This window comes from Pelophylax lessonae (assembly GCF_965119305.1).
Source record: "Pelophylax lessonae genome assembly, chromosome: 3".
Taxonomy (NCBI): Eukaryota; Metazoa; Chordata; class Amphibia; order Anura; family Ranidae; genus Pelophylax; species Pelophylax lessonae.
Window position 1 is genome coordinate 294,054,423 of NC_138770.1, and position 22,502 is coordinate 294,076,924.

The 22,502-nt window shown below is 42.6% G+C and overlaps 1 protein-coding gene across 1 annotated transcript in view; it reads right to left on the reverse strand.

Annotated features, from left to right (window-relative positions):
• LOC309550483 (IgGFc-binding protein-like) overlaps window positions 1-22,502 on the reverse strand; it is a gene marked incomplete at both ends in the record, with an annotated part of 68,806 nt that overhangs the window by 37,845 nt on the left and 8,459 nt on the right. Inside the window, 6 exons of the mRNA XM_082250852.1 lie at window positions 476-689; window positions 3,532-3,731; window positions 5,938-6,493; window positions 6,589-7,190; window positions 12,268-12,545; window positions 22,142-22,425. Of these exons, the coding sequence (XP_082106978.1) occupies window positions 476-689; window positions 3,532-3,731; window positions 5,938-6,493; window positions 6,589-7,190; window positions 12,268-12,545; window positions 22,142-22,425 (2,134 nt within the window). The remainder of the gene's footprint in view (window positions 1-475; window positions 690-3,531; window positions 3,732-5,937; window positions 6,494-6,588; window positions 7,191-12,267; window positions 12,546-22,141; window positions 22,426-22,502) is intronic.

The following is a 22,502-nucleotide window of genomic DNA, read 5'->3' on the forward strand; positions in this document are numbered from 1 at the left end:
CTTGTTTCTTGTCTCTACACTGATTGTACCCACTGACATCTTACTTTGCACGGGTGTTATTGTTACACCCCCTATTTTTACAAAATAAATGTCTATGTTCACCTAACTAAGAGCCCACCATGTTATTGCTGACAAATAACCTTCCTTTTTTCTGTGACCTATACAGAACACTTTGTTTATATGCTGTTTTTGGTTAAGCCAGCCAAACACACACAGACAACACGGGCACGCACATAGACTTATCTAACAATACTCCTAACAAACTACTTTATATGGTTGCTTTAGCACACCTTAAATTGGTGGGTTGCATTCTGGTGTGCAATGGGAATATCTTTATGTATCCCATTCCGGCACTGATGACTGAGTAATGATGGCCTGTGTATTGTATTCACCTTCTTTGAACTTTAGAGTGAATAATATTACCCTATTTAGAGCATAAACCTTAACATAGGACATCTGTTAACAAATCTCAAACCTGGCACGGTGGATGGAGGAGTAGCAGTGGTTGTGGTAGTTGTGGTTGTAGTAGGTATAGTGGTGCTTGTAGCTGTTAGTACACAGGTCTTAATTCCATTTTGGATTTGACAAACTTCATTAGGTGCACAGGTCTGCTGTTTACAGTTCACTTGGTTGTTTTCTTCACATGTACAGTAACTTTCACAGTGTCCTTGCCAGAACGTCTCATCTTTCTGCAATTAGGAGAAGACACTTCATATAGTGCTACAATACTAATATATACAATTACCATTTGGCCATCAGTATAACTATACAATTATAGTCATCTCACTAAAAGAATAGATATTGGTCAGGTTGTTTTGAAATTCTCCAATAAGTTGGGAAATCTCTGTTGGCAAAAACAATTGCTTCTGTAATACAGAAGCACAATATTTCCCAAAAGATGATCCCATAAATGTCTAAGCATCAGACTGTGTGTAATATTGATGACAGAATTGGAAGCCGTAAGAAAAAGATGACTAAACAATACCCTCAATGAACCACTATTATAATGTTTCATCTGCGTGACTGCACAGATATATAATTTATCCAAATGATAGTAGATATTTGACTGGGTTAAAGCCTGCTGATGTTTTGCCAAAAACATTGACTACAACTGCATTTACAATATTATGATTCTGATGGTGCCTGTATACTTTCTGTTCTTGATTTTATCTTTTATACTAGTTGGCTTGATGTGGTGGAGGGGTGTTGGAATTTTGCTTTTGCACATGGAAAGGCCATAGTTTACATTCTGAAGAAAGAATAAATAGTAATAATAATATTAAAATCAAATAAAAAACACAGTAGTGAGTGTACAGCTTGTATAACAGTGTAAATTTGCTGTCCCCTCAACTCAGCATACAGCCATTAATGTCTAAACCGCTGGCAACAAAAGTGAGTACACCCCTAAGTGCAAATGTCCAAATTGGGCCCAAAGTGTCAATATTTTGTGAGGCTACCATTATTTTCCAGCACTGCCTTAACCCTCTTGGGTATAGAGTTCACCAGAGCTTTGCAGGTTGCCACTGGAGTCCTCTTCCACTCCTCCATGATGACATAACAGAGCTGGTGTATGTTAGAGACCGTGCACTCCTCCACCCTTCGTTTGAGGATGCCCCACAGATGCTTAATAGGGTTTAGGTCTGGAGACATGCTTGGCCAGCCCATCACCTTTACCCTCAGCTTCTTTAGCAAGGCAGTGGTCGTCTTGAAGTTGTGTTTGAGGTCGTTATGTTGGAATACTGCCCTGCGGTCCAGTCTCTGAAGGGAGGGGATCATGCTCATAATTCAGTTTGTCACAGTACATGTTGGCATTCATGGTTCTCTTAATGAACTGCAGCTCCCCAGTGGTGACAGCACATATGCAGCCCCAGACCATGACACTCCCACCACCATGTTTGACTGTAGGCAAGACACACTTGTCTTTGTACTCCTCACCTGGTTGCCGCCACACACGCTTGACACCATTTGAACTAAATACGTTTATCTTGGTGTCATCAGCCCACAGGTCATGGTTCCAGTAATTCATATTCTTAGTCTGCTTGTCTTCAGCAAACTGTTTGCAGGCTTTCTTGTGCACCATCTTTAGAAGAGGCTTCCTTCTGGGATGACATCCATGCAGACCAATTTGATGCAGTGTGCGGTTATCCAAGCTGTACACTTACTACTTTACATTGTAGCAAAGTGTAATTTCTTCAGTGTTGTCACATGAAAAGATTAATTAAAATATTTACAAAAACGCGAGGGGTGTACTCACTTTTGTGAGATACTGTATATTCTGATCTACTGGTTGGTGCAAATAAAGGCAGAGCAGGATATTTTGCCTGAAAATCTCAGTTCTGTTTCTTTATTAAGCTCAACACTGGGCTCGCCACGTGACTCACAAAACCCCTTCCCTTCATGTATGTATGTAATTTTTTTAAACGTATCCAATATTGGTCTTCACCTAGCAATGGCTGTCCACAATGATACAGTAAGCTTGTCAGCACTGCTCTCTGCACCTTTACATAGTGAATGATGTCAGGAAAGTTGTACCAACATGTAGAGCCAGAATCGTACTTGAGCACCTGAGCAATTTTGTGGTCACATGTCTCTGCTCAGGCACATGTGCGTTCCCTCACACAAAGTGCATGCATGCTCATTGCTCACAGTGATACCAAGCAGGCTATTTTAGCTGAGCCCTGCCAGGCCTCAGTTCTTAAAGGTCTTCTGCAGCACTTCCACTTCTTTGACCTGCGATACCTGCATCCTTACACTGTTGTTTCCTGATAGTGATCAGGCTTGTTCCTGAAACTTCTTTGCAACTTTGCTGTCTGCACGTTGCTGATCCAACCTATTCCAGACCTTATCTCTGGCTGCTGACTAGGCACTGCATTGCCCATCTGTTGCTAATTTTGGCTTGTATCTTGACCTCATCTCACAACTACTTTCAGCCATAAGTGGATCGTAATTTCAAAATTCCTGTGAAAACAACAGTGCCACACTCCCCGTCTCCCTATCTAGGAGCAGTAAGAAAGACCACATTTGTCATCTCAGGCTCTCTGACCAGGTACATGGCAGGCATCTTTACAATGCTCGTTTAGGGAGTAGGAACACTGCCATCTACATTTACATTGGACTCCTCTGTTTTCTGGGTCGTGTGATGCTGGGTATCATTACATTTGGTAAAATTAGGACATTTAGTCATGAAATAAGATAAACAAAAACACACACATATATACACACTAAAAACTGTTTAACTCTATGCCTGTCTATCCAACCTAGAGCACAAAAAAATATACACCAAATCATTCTAATATGTTTTCAAATATGCAGGTGTGATAGATGTTTGGCAAGAATGCATGGAACCATGGGAGAACAAACTGAAAACTGAGCAGCTGCACAGACAAAAATGGCATGAGCTGTCAACTGTCAACAAATTGGTTCAATTCTCAGCTCATGATTGATTCTCAGCTTATGAATCAACCTTTGCATCTTGACTAGCTACATATAAAAGTAAAAGATAATGCAATTATGGAAGACCAAAGTGCTAACCTGATAGTATTTGCCATCAAAATAGCACCCACATTCACTTATGGGAATGCAATTGTGTCCACTGAGCACAAAGCCATTATCACATTCACAAGCATCAGTACAAGGCTTATTACAGTCGCTTGGTATACTCTGGTCAAGGCATGTAGCAGGACAAGCAATGGCACATGGATTGTAGTGACTGTTGCCAGGACATGAGAGAGCTGAGTAGAAATAAATTTAAAAAACAAACATAAACAAAATTAATTCCATCTGCCACACAGTTTAAACAAAATACAGCTTAATGCATTATAATAATTCCAAAACTACATTGAAAAATCATGGGACCAAAATAATTTATCCTGGTGTAACTTTTGTAACGTAACATAAAGTAAAAGAAATATTTTATTTTATTTAAATTGTCTACATACAGTGGGTACGGAAAGTATTCAGACCCCCTTAAATTTTTCACTCTTTGTTATATTGCAGCCATTTGCTAAAATCATTTAAGTTCATTCTTCTTCCTCATGAATGTACACATAGCACCCCATACTGACTGACAGAAAAACACAGTATTGTTGACATTGTTGCAGATTTATTAAAAAAGAAAAACTGAAATATCACATGGTCCTAAGTATTCAGACCCTTTGCTCAGTATTTAGTAGAACCCCCCTTTTGATCTAATACAGCCAGGAGTCTTTTTGGGAAAGATGCAACAAGTCTTTCACACCTGGATTTGGGGATCCTCTGCCATTCCTCCTTGCAGATCCTCTCCAGTTCTGTCAGGTTGGATGGTAAACGTTGGTGGACAGCCATATTTAGGTCTCTCCAGAGATGCTCAATTGGGTTTAAGTCAGGGCTCTGGCTGGGCCATTCAAGAACAGTCACAGAGTTGTTGTGAAGCCACTCCTTCGTTATTTTAGCTGTGTGCTTAGGGTCATTGTCTTGTTGGAAGGTAAACCTTCGGCCCAGTCTGAGGTCCAGAGCACTCTGGAGAAGGTTTTTGTCCATGATATCCCTGTACTTGGCCGCATTCATCTTTCCCTCGATTGCAACCAGTCGTCCTGTCCCTGCAGCTGAAAAACACCCCCACAGCATGATGCTGCCACCACCATGCTTCACTGTTGGGACTGCATTGGACAGGTGATGAGCAGTGCCTGGTTTTCTCCACACATACCGCTTAGAATTAAGGCCAAAAAGTTCTATTTTGGTCTCATCAGACCAGAGAATCTTATTTCTCACCATCTTGGAGTCCTTCAGGTGTTTTTTTAGCAAACTCCATGCGGGCTTTCATGTGTCTTACACTGAGGAGAGGCTTCCGTCGGGCCACTCTGCCATAAAGCCCCGACTGGTGGAGGGCTGCAGTGATGGTTGACTTTCTAAAACTTTCTCCCATCTCCTGACTGCATCTCTGGAGCTCAGCCACAGTGATCTTTGGGTTCTTCTTTACCTCTCTCACCAAGGCTCTTCTCCCCCGATAGCTCAGTTTGGCCGGACGGCCAGCTCTAGGAATGGTTCTGGTCGTCCCAAACGTCCTACATTTGAGGATTATGGAGGCCACTGTGCTCTTAGGAACCTTAAGTGCAGCAGAAGTCTTTTTGTAACCTTGGCCAGATCTGTGCCTTGCCACAATTCTGTCTCTGAGCTCTTCAGGCAGTTCCTTTGACCTCATGATTCTCATTTGCTCTGACATGCATTGTGATCTGGAAGGTCTTATATAGACAGGTGTGTGGCTTTCCTAATCAAGTCCAATCAGTATAATCAAACACAGCTGGACTCAAATGAAGGTGTAGAACCATCTCAAGGATGATCAGAAGAAATGGAAAGCACCTGAGTTAAATACATGAGTGTCACGGCAAAGGGTCTGAATACTTAGGACCATGTGATATTTCAGTTTTTCTTTTTTAATAAATCTGCAACAATGTCAACAATTCTGTGTTTTTCTGTCAGTATGGGGAGCTGTGTGTATATTCACGAGGAAGAAGAATGAACTTAAATGATTTTAGCAAATGGCTGCAATATAACAAACAGTGAAAAATTTAAGGGGGTCTGAATACTTTCCGTACCCACTGTATATACAAGGCTTTATTGATCATTTATGATAAAATGATATAATCTAAATCATGTCCCAAAACTACAATGTAAAAGCCCACACATTATTCCTATATGGATAACACATTTTATTAATTCATGTTCCCCATGGTGTATGAAACGAGAACACCAGGCAATGGTTCACAAATATTCATAGGCATAAACCTACTATGAAGCAGAGATTCTTTCTATTTCAATAACAAATGAATGGAATTACTGTAAATAATACATCCAGCTTTGGAATGCATTGCTTATCCAATACAAGAAATGCTAAAGAAATCTATATATTTAAATATTTGATCAAACAAGGTTTGATGCTGTGGAACAAAAAGTACTTACGACAGAAAGTAGAGTTTCTCCAAGAAAGTTTAACTCCTGCCCTTTGACAGGTATCAGCATATGCTTCATATGCTTTACATAAGCTGCCAGTACCAAGAGCACACAGATCGAAAACACAGCTGTCAAAAAAGCGATTTGGGTTGATTACTGAGTGACAAGCCTTGAAAGGACCATATTTACTGGTTAACAAACCACAGAACTCATTGTTTGAATAGAGTTCTTCTGTCTCTTGTGGACATGGTGGTGTAGAAACAATTGAGTTACATAATGGATCATCATATTCCATTTTCCAACTATCTCCCAGCTGATTAGAGTTCTGAGCTAGCTGTCCGTTGGGCATCAAATAATCATCCTGCCGGATGCCATTAAAGTTGCCGCACATTCCACATATTTGACTGAAATATGTAGTTGAGATCTTTACATCCACTATATGGTCAGTATCATAAGACACAGTGAGATGGAAGTCAGTCTCCAGAACAACATATCGACCACTTTGCTTTACAGTCAGAGATCCATTGACCAAGATTACTGGAAGATTTATCCAGATACCATCCACCTGTTAACCAATAATAAACATCAATGTTTGATTAAAGCAACTATATGTGATTTCAGCTTCATGAAAGAGATGTCCAAATGTTTCAAAAAACTTACCAAAACTCGTCTAAGCTCGGCTTTAAAAATGGTTATTTTATGATTATAGACATCCACCATAACTTTCTGTATAAATGATACAGTTGGGTTCCCATTACGATGCTCATTTTTTGCTTCAATGTTAAAATATGGCAGAGACGTAGCATTGGTACAAAGCTTGGAAAGAGTATATGTGCATATTCCCATAAAATCATGAACTTCCTTATCAAAGGTGACATAATGAGGATCGCCCCATGTTACACAGTTACCAAATGTGAGATCAAAACAACCAGTAACTCCATTTGTTATACCACAGTATTTTCCAGGTGGGCATGAAGCAGAGTTGCAAACTAAACTACCTCCAGCAGAGGGACATCTGCATTTTTCAGAGCAGGTATCATCAGTCCAGAACTCTGAGCCCACAGGATATTTTTTGTCATTATCCCAGCATCCACATTGGTGGCTTGGGACACATCTCTTATCATACAGGACATAGCCAGGATCACAGACACAGGATTCTGTACAGGGGAGATGACAATTTAATTGTGCTTCTGGATTGACACAAGTTGGTGGGCAGGCTGTTCCACATTGCTCATAATGGCTGTTTGGTGAACACTTCAGAGCTGTGAAGAGAATAAAAAAGTAAATAAATAAATGTTAAAAATGATTTTCAAGAACATATAACACTGATATATAAAACAAACAGTATATGCAATATATGCATTTGGAAAAAAAAGTTTTACCACCTTAAAAGTGTGCACATTCACTGTATTGTAGACATATAGGTTTATTGATCAAAAAGCTATTACTATTTTCAACTTTCATTTATTAAAATTACTGTCGTTTTGTAATCATATAATATATATATATATATATATATATATAAAAAAAATTATGTTTCAAGGAATAACTTGGGGTACACTAGAGCCAATGCAAGTCACATATTTTTCCAATATGAAATGCAGAGGGGTTAAAATTGCAAAAGATCAGTAGGCAAATCACTTATAATAATTACTATTGTTTTGTGGTAGGTTGCTGCACTCTGAATATTACCCTTTGCCTTAAATAATATGACCTAAATGCAGAGTTCTGTGAATGTATGAAGTACCAACATCCTTTGCAGTTTTCGACTTGAAGTTCTCAATGAACTTCCACGGCGCTGTTGGGAACTCTGGTATTTCATTGATTTTTACTGTCAGTGTGAAAGTGTCTGCCAATATGATGCACTGACAAACAGCTTACACTGACTGTCTGCCGGAGACCTGTATGGAACCAGAAATTTGCTGATTGCTGGCGCAATGCTTTCTAGACTTTTTTTAAAAAAAATGGTAAACGCACTTTTTATACCTGAACAAAATGTTGCATTTATTTATTTTTTTTTTTTAAAGGTGGACTTATCCTTTACCACTTGCCTCCCAAGCCAATTCTGACATTTCTCTCCTACATCGTCATTTTTTTTGCTAGAAATTTACTTAGGACAACCAAACATTATATATGAATCTATATATATATATATATATATATATATATATATATATATATATTGTGAGGGATTAGCTTGGTGGCGGGTGTGGATGACCCCTTGGGGGGGTTCGTTACACAGGGAGATAGGCGAGGAGTGGTTGAAAACAACAGTCTATGGTTTATTCTTCCAATTTTCTTCGAACAAGTGCATGCATCAAAAACAGCATAAATCAAAAATAAACAAATTAAATCCTGGCCGCTGTGGGTGTCTACCTTCACCTTCTATGGAGTCTGTCTTAACCTACTGTTGGGCAGACACTGCTGATCATACAGCAGAAAATCAATAGTCCATTTATTTTCTCTTCACACAGAAAATGTCCATTTGTTTTTCTTCACACAGAAAAAAAGTCCATCACCTCACCTTTAGAAGTCTTTCAGCTGACTGCTCTCCTCAACTCACACAGCTTCAGGAGGCAGCAATCAGTAGTCATCCTCTGGCTAACTTATAGAGGCCTTAATTGCCTCATTCTGAATAGCTGAAGCTTTTTCAACGTCCTTACACCTTCCTGGCTACCTCTGCAGCCGACACCCTATAGTAATTGGCGAATTGTCTAAACAAAGCAGAAATGTATCTCCCGTCTGTGACAACATCCACAGATTTACCTGACTTCCTGTCACAATATATATGTAGCACCCTAAAAATAGGTGCTAGGTAAAACTATAGTGGGCCGTGACTTCCTAACAGCAGGGCTGTGATTTATCTAGGCAGGGTGTCAGGGCTTCCAGATGTGCCTGCTGAGGGGAGAAGTATCCCCACTGGCTCCTGTGAGAGGCTTCTCATAGGGCAGTGTGGGAAGCCCAATCAGGGGACACATCCTAGCTTGTAACTACCACAGAAGGCAGATTACGTTGCAAGGGATTCTGGGAGTGGGTATGAGTTCGGGGGAAGTGCGTGGCACGGTGTCTTTGGCGGGAGCAGAGTCCCAGGAAGGAGAGTGCGGCTGTCTCTCCTCCTGTTTGAGGAAGGTGAATGTCTCAGGGTGTCGCCTGAGAATCCAGAGAGTGCTGAAGTTGACCTGAGGGGGATCTGGTGTGCCGAGAGCCTGCGGAGAGAGAAAGGGGTCCAGTCCCAGGAAAGCCTACACAGGTCGTGAGTACTGAGGATTTCCCCTGGGGGTCTGCCTAGTGTCAGAGGGGACCACTCCGGAAGAGGTTCGGGGATCCAAGGTCAGCTAGCTGTAAAGGGGGTACCTAGGTTGAAGACCCTGAAGTGTAAAGGGGGTACATAGTCAGTGGACCCTGAAGAGTTCAAAAAGTAAAAGGGGCACCTGCAGTCTGGGGCCTGAATTATATTGCGTGTGCCAGTTACAGTATTAGCCATTTGGAGTTCTACAAAATATTACCTCAAGCTGTGCCTGGCGGGGGAAAAGTATTCAAAGACTTACACAGTGAAGTAGTGTCAGGAGTTCTACAGTTCTCAGTCTTGGATCTACTGGATTATAGGTCGGGGATTCAACACTTCCTCTGTTGTACAGAGTGTTCTCAGAGTCAGTGAGCATTGGCTGGCGCTGGCTAGCGTCAAGGAAGTGCCAACGGGCATTTTTCCAGGATCAAAGTCCCAATTGTAATTTAGTTCAAGCCAAGAGGAGTATCCCACTCATTCCCTTCTCCCATCCCTTTAATTCATAATAAAAACCACAAACAAAGATGCCGGAGTTGTCACTGTTTCAATTGTCACACCTAGGGACTCAGCTCACATGGGCTGGAGAGGATTCCGGTACCAATGGCAGACCCACATCAGGCCACAGGCCTGAAAACCTTGCTGTGTATATATATATATATATATATATATATATATATATATAAACAATTTTTAGCAGAAACCATATGGAATAAAATGGCGGTCATTACAACTTTTTATGTCACACGATATATGTGCAGCAATTTTTTAAACGCAATTATTTTGGGGAAAAAGAAATGTTCATGAATTAAAAAAAAAAAAAAACAAACACTAAAGTTAGTCTGTTTTTTTGTATAATGTTGTAGCAGGTTTTCCAGGCATTGGGCCTGATGTGGGTCTGCCATTGTTACCGGTTATCTCTCCAGCCCATGTGAGCTGCAACCCTGGGTGTGAGAACTGAGACATGAACAACTCCGGCATCTTTGTTTTGTTGTTTTATTGGAATTAGGGGGATGGCAGAAGAGAATGAGTGGGGTACTCCTTTAGGCTCAACTAAGTACAACTTGGGACTTTCTCAGGAAAATGTCTGTTAACGCTGTCTTGACGCCAGCCGACACCAGCCAACGCTCACTGACGCTCAGAACACACTGTAACTTGAAAGAAGTGCTAGATCCTCGACCTTGAGTCCAGAAGATCCAGGACTGTAGAACAATGAGCTATGAACACTGCTATACTGCAAAGTCGCTAACTTCTTCCTCCAGCCTTGCACTGGCTTGAGGTAGACTGTTGTGAAATCCTGGATGGCTGCAACTCTCAACTAAGACACTGCACACTGTCTCTTCAAGGCCCAAACTGCAGGTGCCCCCTTTAACTCTTCAGGGTCCCCTGACTAGTTATCCCCTCTGTCACTTCAGGGTCCTCAACACAGGTACCCCCTTTCCAGCTAGCTGATATCTGGATCCTAGAACCTTCTCCGGAGTGGTCCCCTATAAGACATCAGGCAGACCCCCAGGGGCAATCCTCAGTACTCACAACCTGTGTAGGCATTCCTGGGACTGGACCCCTCTTGCTCTCCACTGGTTCTCGGCACACCAGACCCCCCTCAGCTCAACTCAGCACTCTCTGGATTCTCAGGCAGCACCTGAGACATCCTCTTCCTCAAACAGGGGGAGAGACAGCCGTTCTCTCCCTCCTGGGACTCTGCTCCCACCAAAGACACCCAGTCACGCACTTCCCACAAACTTATACCCACTCCCAGAATCCCTTGCGGCATAATCTGCCTTCTGGGGTAGTTACAAGCCTGAATGTGTCCCTGATTGGGTTTCCTCCACTGCCCTATGAGAAGCCTCTCACAGGGACCAGTGGGGAGACTCCCCTTTTAGCAGGCACACCTGGAAGCCATGACACCCTGGCAAAAAGAAATCATGGCCCTGCTGTTAGGCAGAAAAGGCCCACTATACATTTGCCTAGCACCTACCTGTAGGGTGCTATAATGTGAAAGATGGTGCTACGTGGAGTAAACAGATACCTAAACATATCATGCTTTGAAATTGCGCACACTCATGGAATGGCTCCAAACTTTAGTACTTAAAAATCTCCATAAGCTAAACTTTAACATTTTTTACAGTTACCAGTTTAGAGTTACAGAGGAGGTCCCGTGCTAGAAATATTGCACTCATTCTAACATTTGCAGTGATACTTTACATGTGTGGTTTGAATGTCGTTTTCATCTGCGCGCGCGACCTATGTATGCGTTTGCTTCTGTGTGTGAGCACACAGGGACTGGGGCTCTTTAATAGTTTTTTTTTTTTTTTTGGTTTTATTTTTTATTTATTATTTTGTACACTTTTAAATTTTATACTTTTGGTCACTTTTATTCCTATTACAAGGCATGTAAACATTCCTTGTAATAGGAATAGGGCATGACATGTCCGCTTTATGGAGAGATGTGGGGTCTATAAGATCCCATATCTCTCCTCTCTGCTGAAAAGCCTGAGATAAAAATAATAATAATAATAAATCGATCTCAGGCTTTCTAACAAAAAAATGGCAGTGTTTACATCTGCTGGCATCAGAAGTGACGTCATGACGTTGCTTCCCATCTCCAAGAGTCATAGATATGACTGGGGACCATTTGGTCCTCGGTCAGCTCTATGGTAAACTTCCGCTGCAGGTGGGTTCATTGTCTGGCTCGCTGATTGCATGGGATTGTAAAAACAATCAAACAGGGAAACACATGCTATGATAGTTTTTAGTGTGCAAGGACTTGCCGGCTGAAAAGAATGATATCTGGATGATACCTGCAGCTACAGGCATCATTCAGATACCACCTCTTTAAGCCCCCGACGTCATATGACGTGAACCAGGGTGAAGTGGTTAAACCCTAATAAAACCAATCCTGAAAGCAAGATTAGAAAAAAAAAAACGAATATGTTATGTGATTGTGAAATACTGCTAAAGCAGGTAAGAGTGTAGTATATATAAACGCAGAAGGAGGTCAGAGATAATAGGTGTGGTATCTAATACCAGTTTTATTTACACTCTTGGGTACTTACGGCAAAAAAAGTCATTCCTCCAGGGACCTATTGTTACTCCATGGGACTGGCAGGACTGTGCATAGGACTGAAGACTATCACACAAGGCAAATGGATCCAGGTTCAGTTCACACAAGTCATAGACACAGTTGTTGAAATAGATCAGTGGGTTTATAACACCATGGCAGTCTTTGAATGGACCCTCCTCATCAGTAATCATTCCACAGAAACTGTTGCTGGAAATTGTATTCTTTTCATCCACAGTACAACTTGGTTCATGTTCTGATCCAGGTGTGCAACTAAAATAAACATTAGAAATAAACTGTAATAAACATTTTAGTGGGTTATGACTTTTTTTTAAACTATTAGGCTCCTTTCACACGGCCGCTCCGTGTGAAAGGTCCGCTGCGGGACTTTTTTTTTTTTTTTACCACGGAGCGGATGACATTTCTGTCATCCGCTCCGTGTGCCCGCATATCATCCCATCCGTGTGCGGATGATATGCGGACATAATGTAAGTATATGGCACTGCAGATGTCAGCGGATGACACCGCTGACATCCGATTTTCCTTCCTTTCCGTGTTTTACACGGAAGAAAAAATGGGTTCTGTTCCATTTGTAAAAACGGAACAGAACTGAATGGAGGAAAATCGGGTGTCAGCGGGTGGTATTCCGCTGACACCCGCAGTGCCATTCACTTACATTATGTCCGCAAATCATCCGCAAACGGATTGGATGATTTGCGGACACACGGAGCGGCCGTGTGAAAGGAGCCATATGCGATGTTTAAAGTGGTTGTAAAGGCTTAAATATGTTTACCTTAATGCTTTCTTTGCATTAAGGTAAACAAAAACTGACATGGTCAGCTTCCCCCCGCCCCCCCTAAATGTTTACCTGAGCCAATCTCAATCCAGCCCTGTGCTCGAGAGCAGCAGCACTGCTCTCTATCTCTCCTCACTGGACATGAAGGCAGCAGCACTGTTCTCTATCTCTCCACACTGGACATGAAGGCAGCAGCGGCACTGCTCTCTATCTCTCCTCACTGGACATGCAGGCAGCAGCACTGTTCTCTATCTCTCCTCACTGGACATGAAGGCAGCAGCGGCACTGCTCTCTATCTCTCCTCGCTAGACATGAAGGCAGCAGTGGCACTGCTCTCTATCTCTCCTCACTGGACATGAATGCAGCAGGGGCACTGCTCTCTATCTCTCCTCACTGGACATGAAGGCAGCAGGGGCACTGCTCTCTATCTCTCCTCACTAGACATGAAGGCAGCAGGGGCACTGCTCTCTATCTCTCCTCACTGGACATGAAGGCAGCAGGGGCACTGCTCTCTATCTCTCCTCACTGGACATGAAGGCAGCAGCGGCACTGCTCTCTATCTCTCCTCACTGGACATGAAGGCAGCAGCGGCACTGCTCTCTATCTCTCCTCACTGGACATGCAGGCAGCAGCACTGTTCTCTATCTCTCCTCACTGGACATGAAGGCAGCAGCGGCACTGCTCTCTATCTCTCCTCGCTAGACATGAAGGCAGCAGTGGCACTGCTCTCTATCTCTCCTCACTGGACATGAATGCAGCAGGGGCACTGCTCTCTATCTCTCCTCACTGGACATGAAGGCAGCAGGGGCACTGCTCTCTATCTCTCCTCACTGGAAATGAAGGCAGCAGGGGCACTGCTCTCTATCTCTCCTCACTAGACATGAAGGCAGCAGGGGCACTGCTCTCTATCTCTCCTCACTGGACATGAAGGCAGCAGCGGCACTGCTCTCTATCTCTCCTCACTGGACATGAAGGCAGCAGCGGCACTGCTCTCTATCTCTCCTCACTGGACATGAAGACAGCAGTGGCACAGCTCTCTATCTCTCCTCACTGGACATGAAGGCAGCAGCGGCACAGCTCTCTATCTCTCCACACTGGATATGAAGGCAGCAGCGGCACTGCTCTCTGTCTCTCCTCACTAGACATGAAGGCAGCAGCGGCACTGCTCTCTATCTCTCCTCACTGGACATGAAGGCAGCAGCGGCACTGCTCTCTATCTCTCCTCACTGGACATGAAGGCAGCAGCGGCACTGCTCTCTATCTCTCCTCACTGGACATGAAGGCAGCAGCGGCACTGCTCTCTATCTCTCCTCACTGGACATGAAGGCAGCAGCACTGCTCTCTATCTCTCCTCACTGGACATGAAGGCAGCAGCGGCACTGCTCTCTATCTCTCCTCACTGGACATGAAGGCAGCAGCGGCACAGCTCTCTATCTCTCTATCTCTCCTCACTGGACATGAATGCAGCAGGGGCACTGCTCTCTATCTCTCCTCACTGGATATGAAGGCAGCAGCGGCACTGCTCTCTATCTCTCCTCACTGGACATGAAGGCAGCAGGGGCACTGCTCTCTATCTCTCCTCACTAGACATGAAGGCAGCAGGGGCACTGCTCTCTATCTCTCCTCACTGGACATGAAGGCAGCAGGGGCACTGCTCTCTATCTCTCCTCACTGGACATGAAGGCAGCAGCGGCAATGCTCTCCATCTCTCCTCACTGGACATGAAGGCAGCAGCGGCACTGCTCTTTATCTCTCCTCACTGGACATGAAGGCAGCAGCGGCACTGCTCTCTATCTCTCCGCACTGGACATGAAGGCAGCAGTGGCACTGCTCTCTATCTCTCCTCACTGGACATGAAGGCAGCGGCAGCATTGCTCTCTATCTCTCCTCACTTAACACGAAGGCAGCAGCAGTGGCACTGCTCTCTATCTCTTCTCACTGGACATGAAGGCAGCAGTGGCACTGCTATTTATCTCTCCTCACTGGACATGAAGGCAGCAGCGGCACTGCTCTCTATCTCTCTGCACTGGACATGAAGGCAGCAGTGGCACTGCTCTCTATCTCTCCTCACTGGACATGAAGGCAGTGGCAGCATTGCTCTCTATCTCTCCTCACTTAACACGAAGGCAGCAGCAGTGGCACTGCTCTCTATCTCTTCTCACTGGACATGAAGGCAGCAGTGGCACTGCTATTTATCTCTCCTCACTGGACATGAAGGCAGCAGCGGCACTGCTCTCTATCTCTCTGCACTGGACATGAAGGCAGCAGTGGCACTGCTCTCTATCTCTCCTCACTGGACATGAAGGCAGTGGCAGCATTGCTCTCTATCTCTCCTCACTTAACACGAAGGCAGCAGCAGTGGCACTGCTCTCTATCTCTTCTCACTGGACATGAAGGCAGCAATGGCCTTGCTCTCTATCTCTCATCACTGGGCATGAAGGCAGCAGCAGGAGCCACTGACATCTGCTGCTGTCAATCATTTTCTGTGAGTAGGAGTGAGTGGCGGGGCCCAGCAGTGCGTGCCAATAGATTCACACAGCCTGGCTCAGGATAGAGCTTGCATGTCTACATCCCTAGAAAGTGGATAAATAGTAGGGCAGAGACAGATGAGCAGGAGCAGACACTGCCGGCAGGGGACCCCAGAAGAGGAGGTTCAGGGCTGCTCTGTGCAAAACTATTGCACAGAGAAGGTAAGTATAACATACTTGTTATCAAAAAAGAATTAGGGTTATAATCACTACAACTTTACATTGTTCAAGCAGTAGTAAACCACACTTATTTTAAACCTGCAAGACAATGGCATAATGTGCTAGTATGCATCGCATACTAGCACATTATAAAATATTTACTTTTGATTGAAGCCCTCTTCCATCTTCACCTGGTCTTTCTTCTGGGTTCGCGTCCCCTGGTTGTCTAATTGGCAGCGTCGTGGTGACGACACTCCCACACAAGCGCGCATGCGTGTGGGAGTCACAGAACGCGGCACAGTGCAAGTTTAGGAGATATTCACTGTACCTACAGGAAAGTTTTATTATTGGCTTACCTGTAGGTACAATTTAAAAAAAAAGGTTTTCTTCCACTTTAAGGAACAATTTGGTTACCATGGCACATATAATAATTCTACAATGAAGAAATACAGGAAAAATGAAAAAAAGAAAGTTTAAACCACCTTTAAATATTATTTTGGCAAAAAGAACTAAAGGAGCAGGAACTGTACCTATTGAGAAAGAAACGTACCCAGTTCAGATGCACAAAAACAAACAACATATAATGACTTAAACTCAGAAAATTTGGGCAGCAGAAAAAAAATCATAGAAGCTGGCTCACATTTAGACACTTAAACAGTGTCTGTGAAAAATAATAAACCAAAAAGTTACCTAAACAAGGTTTAGATTACAAGGGTGTAGTAGCAGATCTTTTGCAAGAAAAAAGACACTATTAAAAAGCTAAATTTTTTTTTTTTTTTACAAACATTCCAATTCCAACCTCCTTCCCCTGTCCTCAGCCCCTATGCCTCTAAAAACACTTTATGCATACCTTAAAGCAGGGTTCTCAAACTGGTGGCCCTCCAGCTTTTGCTGAACTACAAGTCCCATCATGCCTCTGCCTATCGGAGTCATGCTTGTAATCTTCAGGCTTGCAATGCCTCATGCCAATTGTAGTTCTGCAACAGCTGGAGGGCCATCAGTTTAAGACCCCTGCCTAAAGTAAAGACAAAACTTTTTTTTTTTTTTTGGATGGAGTGGAGAGGGATTAGAACTCTTTTCAGTTTTATTTGATGTCCGTGCCCTTGTTAAGGAGATTCACCCTCTCTATTTGTCCTGTTTGCCATTATTATTGAAAGTTAAAGTAAAAAAAAAAAAACTTTGTGTTGTCCCCAGAAAAGTAATAGAGGGAAAATGTTTCTTGCACAAAAGTTTTTATTTTAAGAAAAGGCATAAACATACATCAAAACACGGTATATGTGTACAATTTGAGAAAAAAAAATGGAACGCAGGAAACAGGTAGCAGCAAAACATGATACATACATAGGGAGTAAGCACACCTTAAAACATCGCGGACCAAATAAAGTTTATCAGCAAGCAGAAATTTGTAGACAGGGACCGAAAGTCCCCCCTAGTGGCTTATAGTGCAATAATGTGATAATGAATAGGGGTTATTGCGCTCAGCTGTGAACTCACAATAAAGTGCTAGTGCAAAAACAGAGTTATGTTTCACATGAATCACATAAACTTATGAACCAATATATTATAGGTGAATAATTCGATAAATAATAGGTGAATATATCAATGAACATAGTCCTTGAAAAGTGCTTGGTGCAAACTATTTGTTCCAGCATTAAAGAATGGACTTGATATAAAGTGCCTTCACCAATCACCATGCACCCAGTGCTCGGATAAAATACTTCTTACCAGAAGAAGTTGACCCCTTAGTTATAGGGGGTCATGCCCAGCATATATCTCCACAAGAGCTCGAAAGTTTTCCTGTTGCTATCTTCACATCCAGTATGTGATAAGCCAGAAGTATAGAGGCAACTCCGAGACTCCGGACAACATGTTTTAGAAAATCAGGAGACTCCGATAGTGTAATATTGCCAGTAAACAGATTTAATTAAAAAGTAATGCACTTACTATATAGCGGTAAGTAGAACGCCGCAATGATACAAATCGTTCAGCTTCTCCTGGTGGATGGGACGCCGCTTCCGTGTCTGCGCACCACCTCACCGGAACTCTACGGTCTCACGTTCCCTAGGGAGCGTGAGACCGTAGAGTTCCGGTGAGGTGGTGCGCAGACGCGGAAGCGGCGTCCCATCCACCAGGAGAAGCTGAACGATTTGTATCATTGTGGCGTTCTACTTACCGCTATATAGTAAGTGCATTACTTTTTAATTAAATCTGTTTACTGGCAATATTACACTATCGGAGTCTCCTTATTTTCTACAACATGTTGTCCGGAGTCACGGAGTTGCCTCTATACTTCTGGCTTATCACATACTGGATGTGAAGATAGCAACAGGAAAACTTTCGAGCTCTTGTGGAGATATATGCTGGGCATGACCCCCTATAACTAAGGGGTCAACTTCTTCTGGTAAGAAGTATTTTATCCGAGCACTGGGTGCATGGTGATTGGTGAAGGCACTTTATATCAAGTCCATTCTTTGCTGCAGGAACAAATAGTTTGCACCGAGCACTTTTCAAGGACTATGTTCATTGATATATTCACCTATTATTTATCAAATTATTCACCTATAATATATTGGTTCATAAATTTATGTGATTCATGTGAAACATAACTCTGTTTATGCACTAGCACTTTATTGTGAGTTCACAGCTGAGCGCAATAACCCCTATTCATTATCACATATTGCGTTACCACGTTTTTATTGCTGCTCGCTAGAGGAAGAAATTCCATATTTTTTCACATTTATATTTATTGTCAAATATTACTCTGTTTGCGCAGTTCTTTTTTTCGGTCTATACCGAATTTTGTTTTTCTTTATAGTGCAATAATAACAACAGAAGAAGAAGTTCTAGTACGTTCCAATGAGCAAACAGAGGCTGGGCCTGAAAGTACCGAGCCAGAGAAGAAAACAACACTAAAAGACAAAAGAGAGAGAGGGGAAAGAAGGGGTGAGAAAATAGGACAAACAAAGAAAGAAACGACAATAAGAGAAGACTGAAGAGAGGGTGGGGAGAAGGAGGGGAGAACGGGTCCTGCGGGGCGAGCGTCCAGGGGGCATTAAAGAGAAAGAAGGGTGGTCTGAAATCTGGAAGGGGCAACGTTCGAGATCCAGGGGTCCCACACCTTAAGAAATTTAGCATGAGAATCAGAGACTATCGCAGTAAATTTTTCATTAATCAGAATATCATTCATACGGTTCTTGACCGCCTCAAAACTAAGCAACGGGGTCTTTCAAGATCGGGCAATTGTTAATTTCGTAGCTGTAAACAAATGCTGAGCCAACTGACGTTGTGCACGGGTCAAGTCAGGTATAGGTTTACACAGGAGCGCCTCATACGGGTCCCTCTTCAGGGTGACCTGAAAAATATTACGGAGCAAGGCATAGATCCTGATCCACAATCTTCTCACCTTGGGGCATGTCCACCAAATATGCGCCATGGTCCCCTCCTGAGTGCATCCGCGAAAACACAAGTGAGAATACGCAGGTATAAATTTAGCCAGTCTAGCTGGAGTATAATACCATCTGTAAAATACCTTATAAGCATTTTCCAGAACCAAGACATTTCGGGAACATTTAGAGAGAGATGCCATCATGTGCTGCCAGTCTTCCCTGTCCAACCTACCCCCCAATTCCAGTTCCCAGTTAGAGTGATAGACCGTGAAAGGGGGTGTATCGCAGGCAATAATAGAAGCGTATAGGAGAGATATGAGTCCCGGTGAGTGGGGCCGTGCCCTACAGAGGCTTTCAAATGGCGTAAGTGTATAGGGTAAAGGTTTATGTTTAATGAGTTGCTCAAGGAAAATATGGAGTTGCATATATCGATAATGTTCCCGCAAGGGTATATCATGTGAGGAGCGGAGACCCCCAAAAGAAAGTATCCTTGTAGGGGTAAATAACGAGTGGACATCCACAAAGCCATGGTCCGTACACCACAAAAACAAACGTGGATTATCAAAGCCAGGTGGAAACATAGATCATGAATCTCCAGGAAGGGGATGTCCATGAATCCTGGCTTAGATAAAATGGGTTGAGATATTTCGGCCATCATTCAACCCAGAAGAGGAGTGCCTCCAACAGAAAAGTGAACTTTCTGTAGAAAATGGCATTGAATTGAAGATAAGCATTGAATCAAAATTATCTATTTCGTTTTTATCTGTTACGGGGAATGTTTTTATGAACAAAATAGGGGAAGCCGTAGTTTTGCCTCAAACAGAGTGCAAGCACAGACAGTGTTCAGTGATATGTGACAGGTGCTGAAGTCTTAGAACAAAGAGTCAAAGAATAGTGCGGTACTGAGGGTGCCCAGATAAGAGTTTGAACAAGGGGAAACAAGAAAATTGTGATCATTTGTATCATTGATGTGTCACTTCCACTGTGACACTGACTTTTGTATAGACCCAAGAGATATTTCTCTACTGGATGCTCTACCAGATGCTTTATATTTAAACTCATTTTTTTTTTTTTTAAATGTAACACATTTTAAACATTTTGTGTCATCTAAATCATGAGCAGACTTGGTAATTTGTAGATTATGGTTGTGTGATTGGTTTTCACTATGGTTTTCCAGGTTTTTTGATAGTTCTGACATTTTTACCTCAATTCCTACTTCTTTCTGGTTTACACTTCTTCAATTTCTCATCTTCTCCCTATTACAAGCACATTGATGGTAACGGATTCTGGGTCTCCCTATTTTTTCCCTCTTTCTCTGGCATGTCCCATGCTGCCTCCTCCTTCTTCTCACCTTTTTCTTTGTTTTCCACCCAACTTTTATAGCCAGCCATACATGGATCAAAATACGGCTGGTTCAGCAAGGACCATACAGATTTGATTCTATGTATAGGCATGCTAGTTGTATTCAAGTTGATCTATCAATCAACTTGTGTACAACGAGCCTTTTAGGTTTTTCCAAAACGATCAGTGCATGCAGCGGCAGCACTGCTCATTGTATTCTGCTGACATGAAGGCTTCCCACAGGCAGATTACAATAGCACATAGCAATTCCTCCATCTACATTGAATGTGTGGATGGAGGAATAGGTTAATTGTTGTTATTTAACCCACTGGTGGAACAGTAACATGTCACATGGGCACTGTACAGAGACACAATAGGGAAGAGTTGATTGCCAACAAATACAGTAGAACCATTACAATCTCAATGTACAGTTTCTGTTAAGCCTCTATTATTAGTTGATCAGTTTATAATTTGAGAGTCTTACTAAAAATGCATTGAATGTATATGCACTCCAGTTGGCGCTGGTATTATAAGACTGTCAGCAAATACAATCAAGATTGAATTGAATGTACTTAGTGTGGTCAGCTTAAAGCCAGCTAAACAAGGTTTGAAATGTTGCCAGTTCAGCAGAGACCGGATGAATCTTGAGCCATGTATGGGCAGGCTGGTTGTACACAAGTGGATATATTGATCCACTTGTGTACAATCAGCTTGTTGGGTTTTTCCCAAATAATCAGTGCAGCCAACTATAGCCAGCAACACTGATCGCTGTAATCCAGCTGTCAGAATAAAACACTACAGTGGAAAGAATTCTCCTATATACATTGAGTGTATGAATGGGGGAAACAGATTATTTTTTCTGTTCAACCCATTTGTTGAACAAAAGAAATTATCAATGTTTGTGCTGCCTAAGAGTTAAAGGAGAACTTCACCAAAAAGGGGCTGCCTGAGGGTTAAAGTGGAACTTCACCCAAAAGGCTTTTCCTTCTCCTCCCCTCTATCTTTACCACATTTGGAATGTTTTTTTGTTTTTTTTGTGTGTGGGGGGGGGGGGAGCGGGTACCTATCAAAAGTGATCTGAGTGGAGGTTTGGCCCTCCTCTCCTTCCACCGTAGCCTCTTGGGCACAGCACAACTCACTGCAGTGGGCAGCCACCTGTGAAGCCGCAAGGAATCACAGTTGGATGCCCACAGTTAAGGTGACAGCGCCTGCACCCGAAGACCAGGAAAGATTAAGGTAAATGTGTGTTCTGTAATTTTCTGTTTACAGTCTAAAGCGCCTCTGAAAGTACTCCTTGATTGCAGGATAGCCTAGTTCTATATATTGGATGAGATTGGACCATCAGTGGATGGTTTACACAATAAGCATCTCTAAATTATTTACAGAGACTTGCAGACTGCAGCAATGAATTTACATAGATTTACCTTTATGAATTTATGATAATTCAGATGTGATTACCATGTGTCATTGTCCACCTGCCAGTTGTTAGGTTATGTTATTCACAACTGCAATTACACCTTGCTCTAGTTGTACTGGATTGGATTGTTTCATAATTGGAAAGGTTAACTGATATTCATCCATGCTTTACATATTTTGGTAAGGCATTTTGATCTATTCCAATGGAATACCATGGCATTACTATAATGATTCTGTGATTACCTTGTGTCATTGTCCACCTGCCAGCTGTTACCAAGACTGTTAGAGTCTGGCTCAAATTCACCATCTGGGTTTAAGAAGTCATCAGTTTGGTTGCCATTGAAGTTTCCACAGATTCCACACACTTTGTTGGCATATTCTCCTGGAATAGTCACCACCACTCTATGGTTTCCATCAAACCGTACACTTACTCCAAATGCTGTTGTCACCAGTACATCATGTCCACTAAGGAAGATATTAATGTTTGGATATAGGGATACTGGTAAGGTTACCACACTGTTGTCCACCTGGAATCACAATTTTATAACACAACAAATTTATGATAAAAATAATAAAATAAGTTTAAATATCAGTAACAATTTAA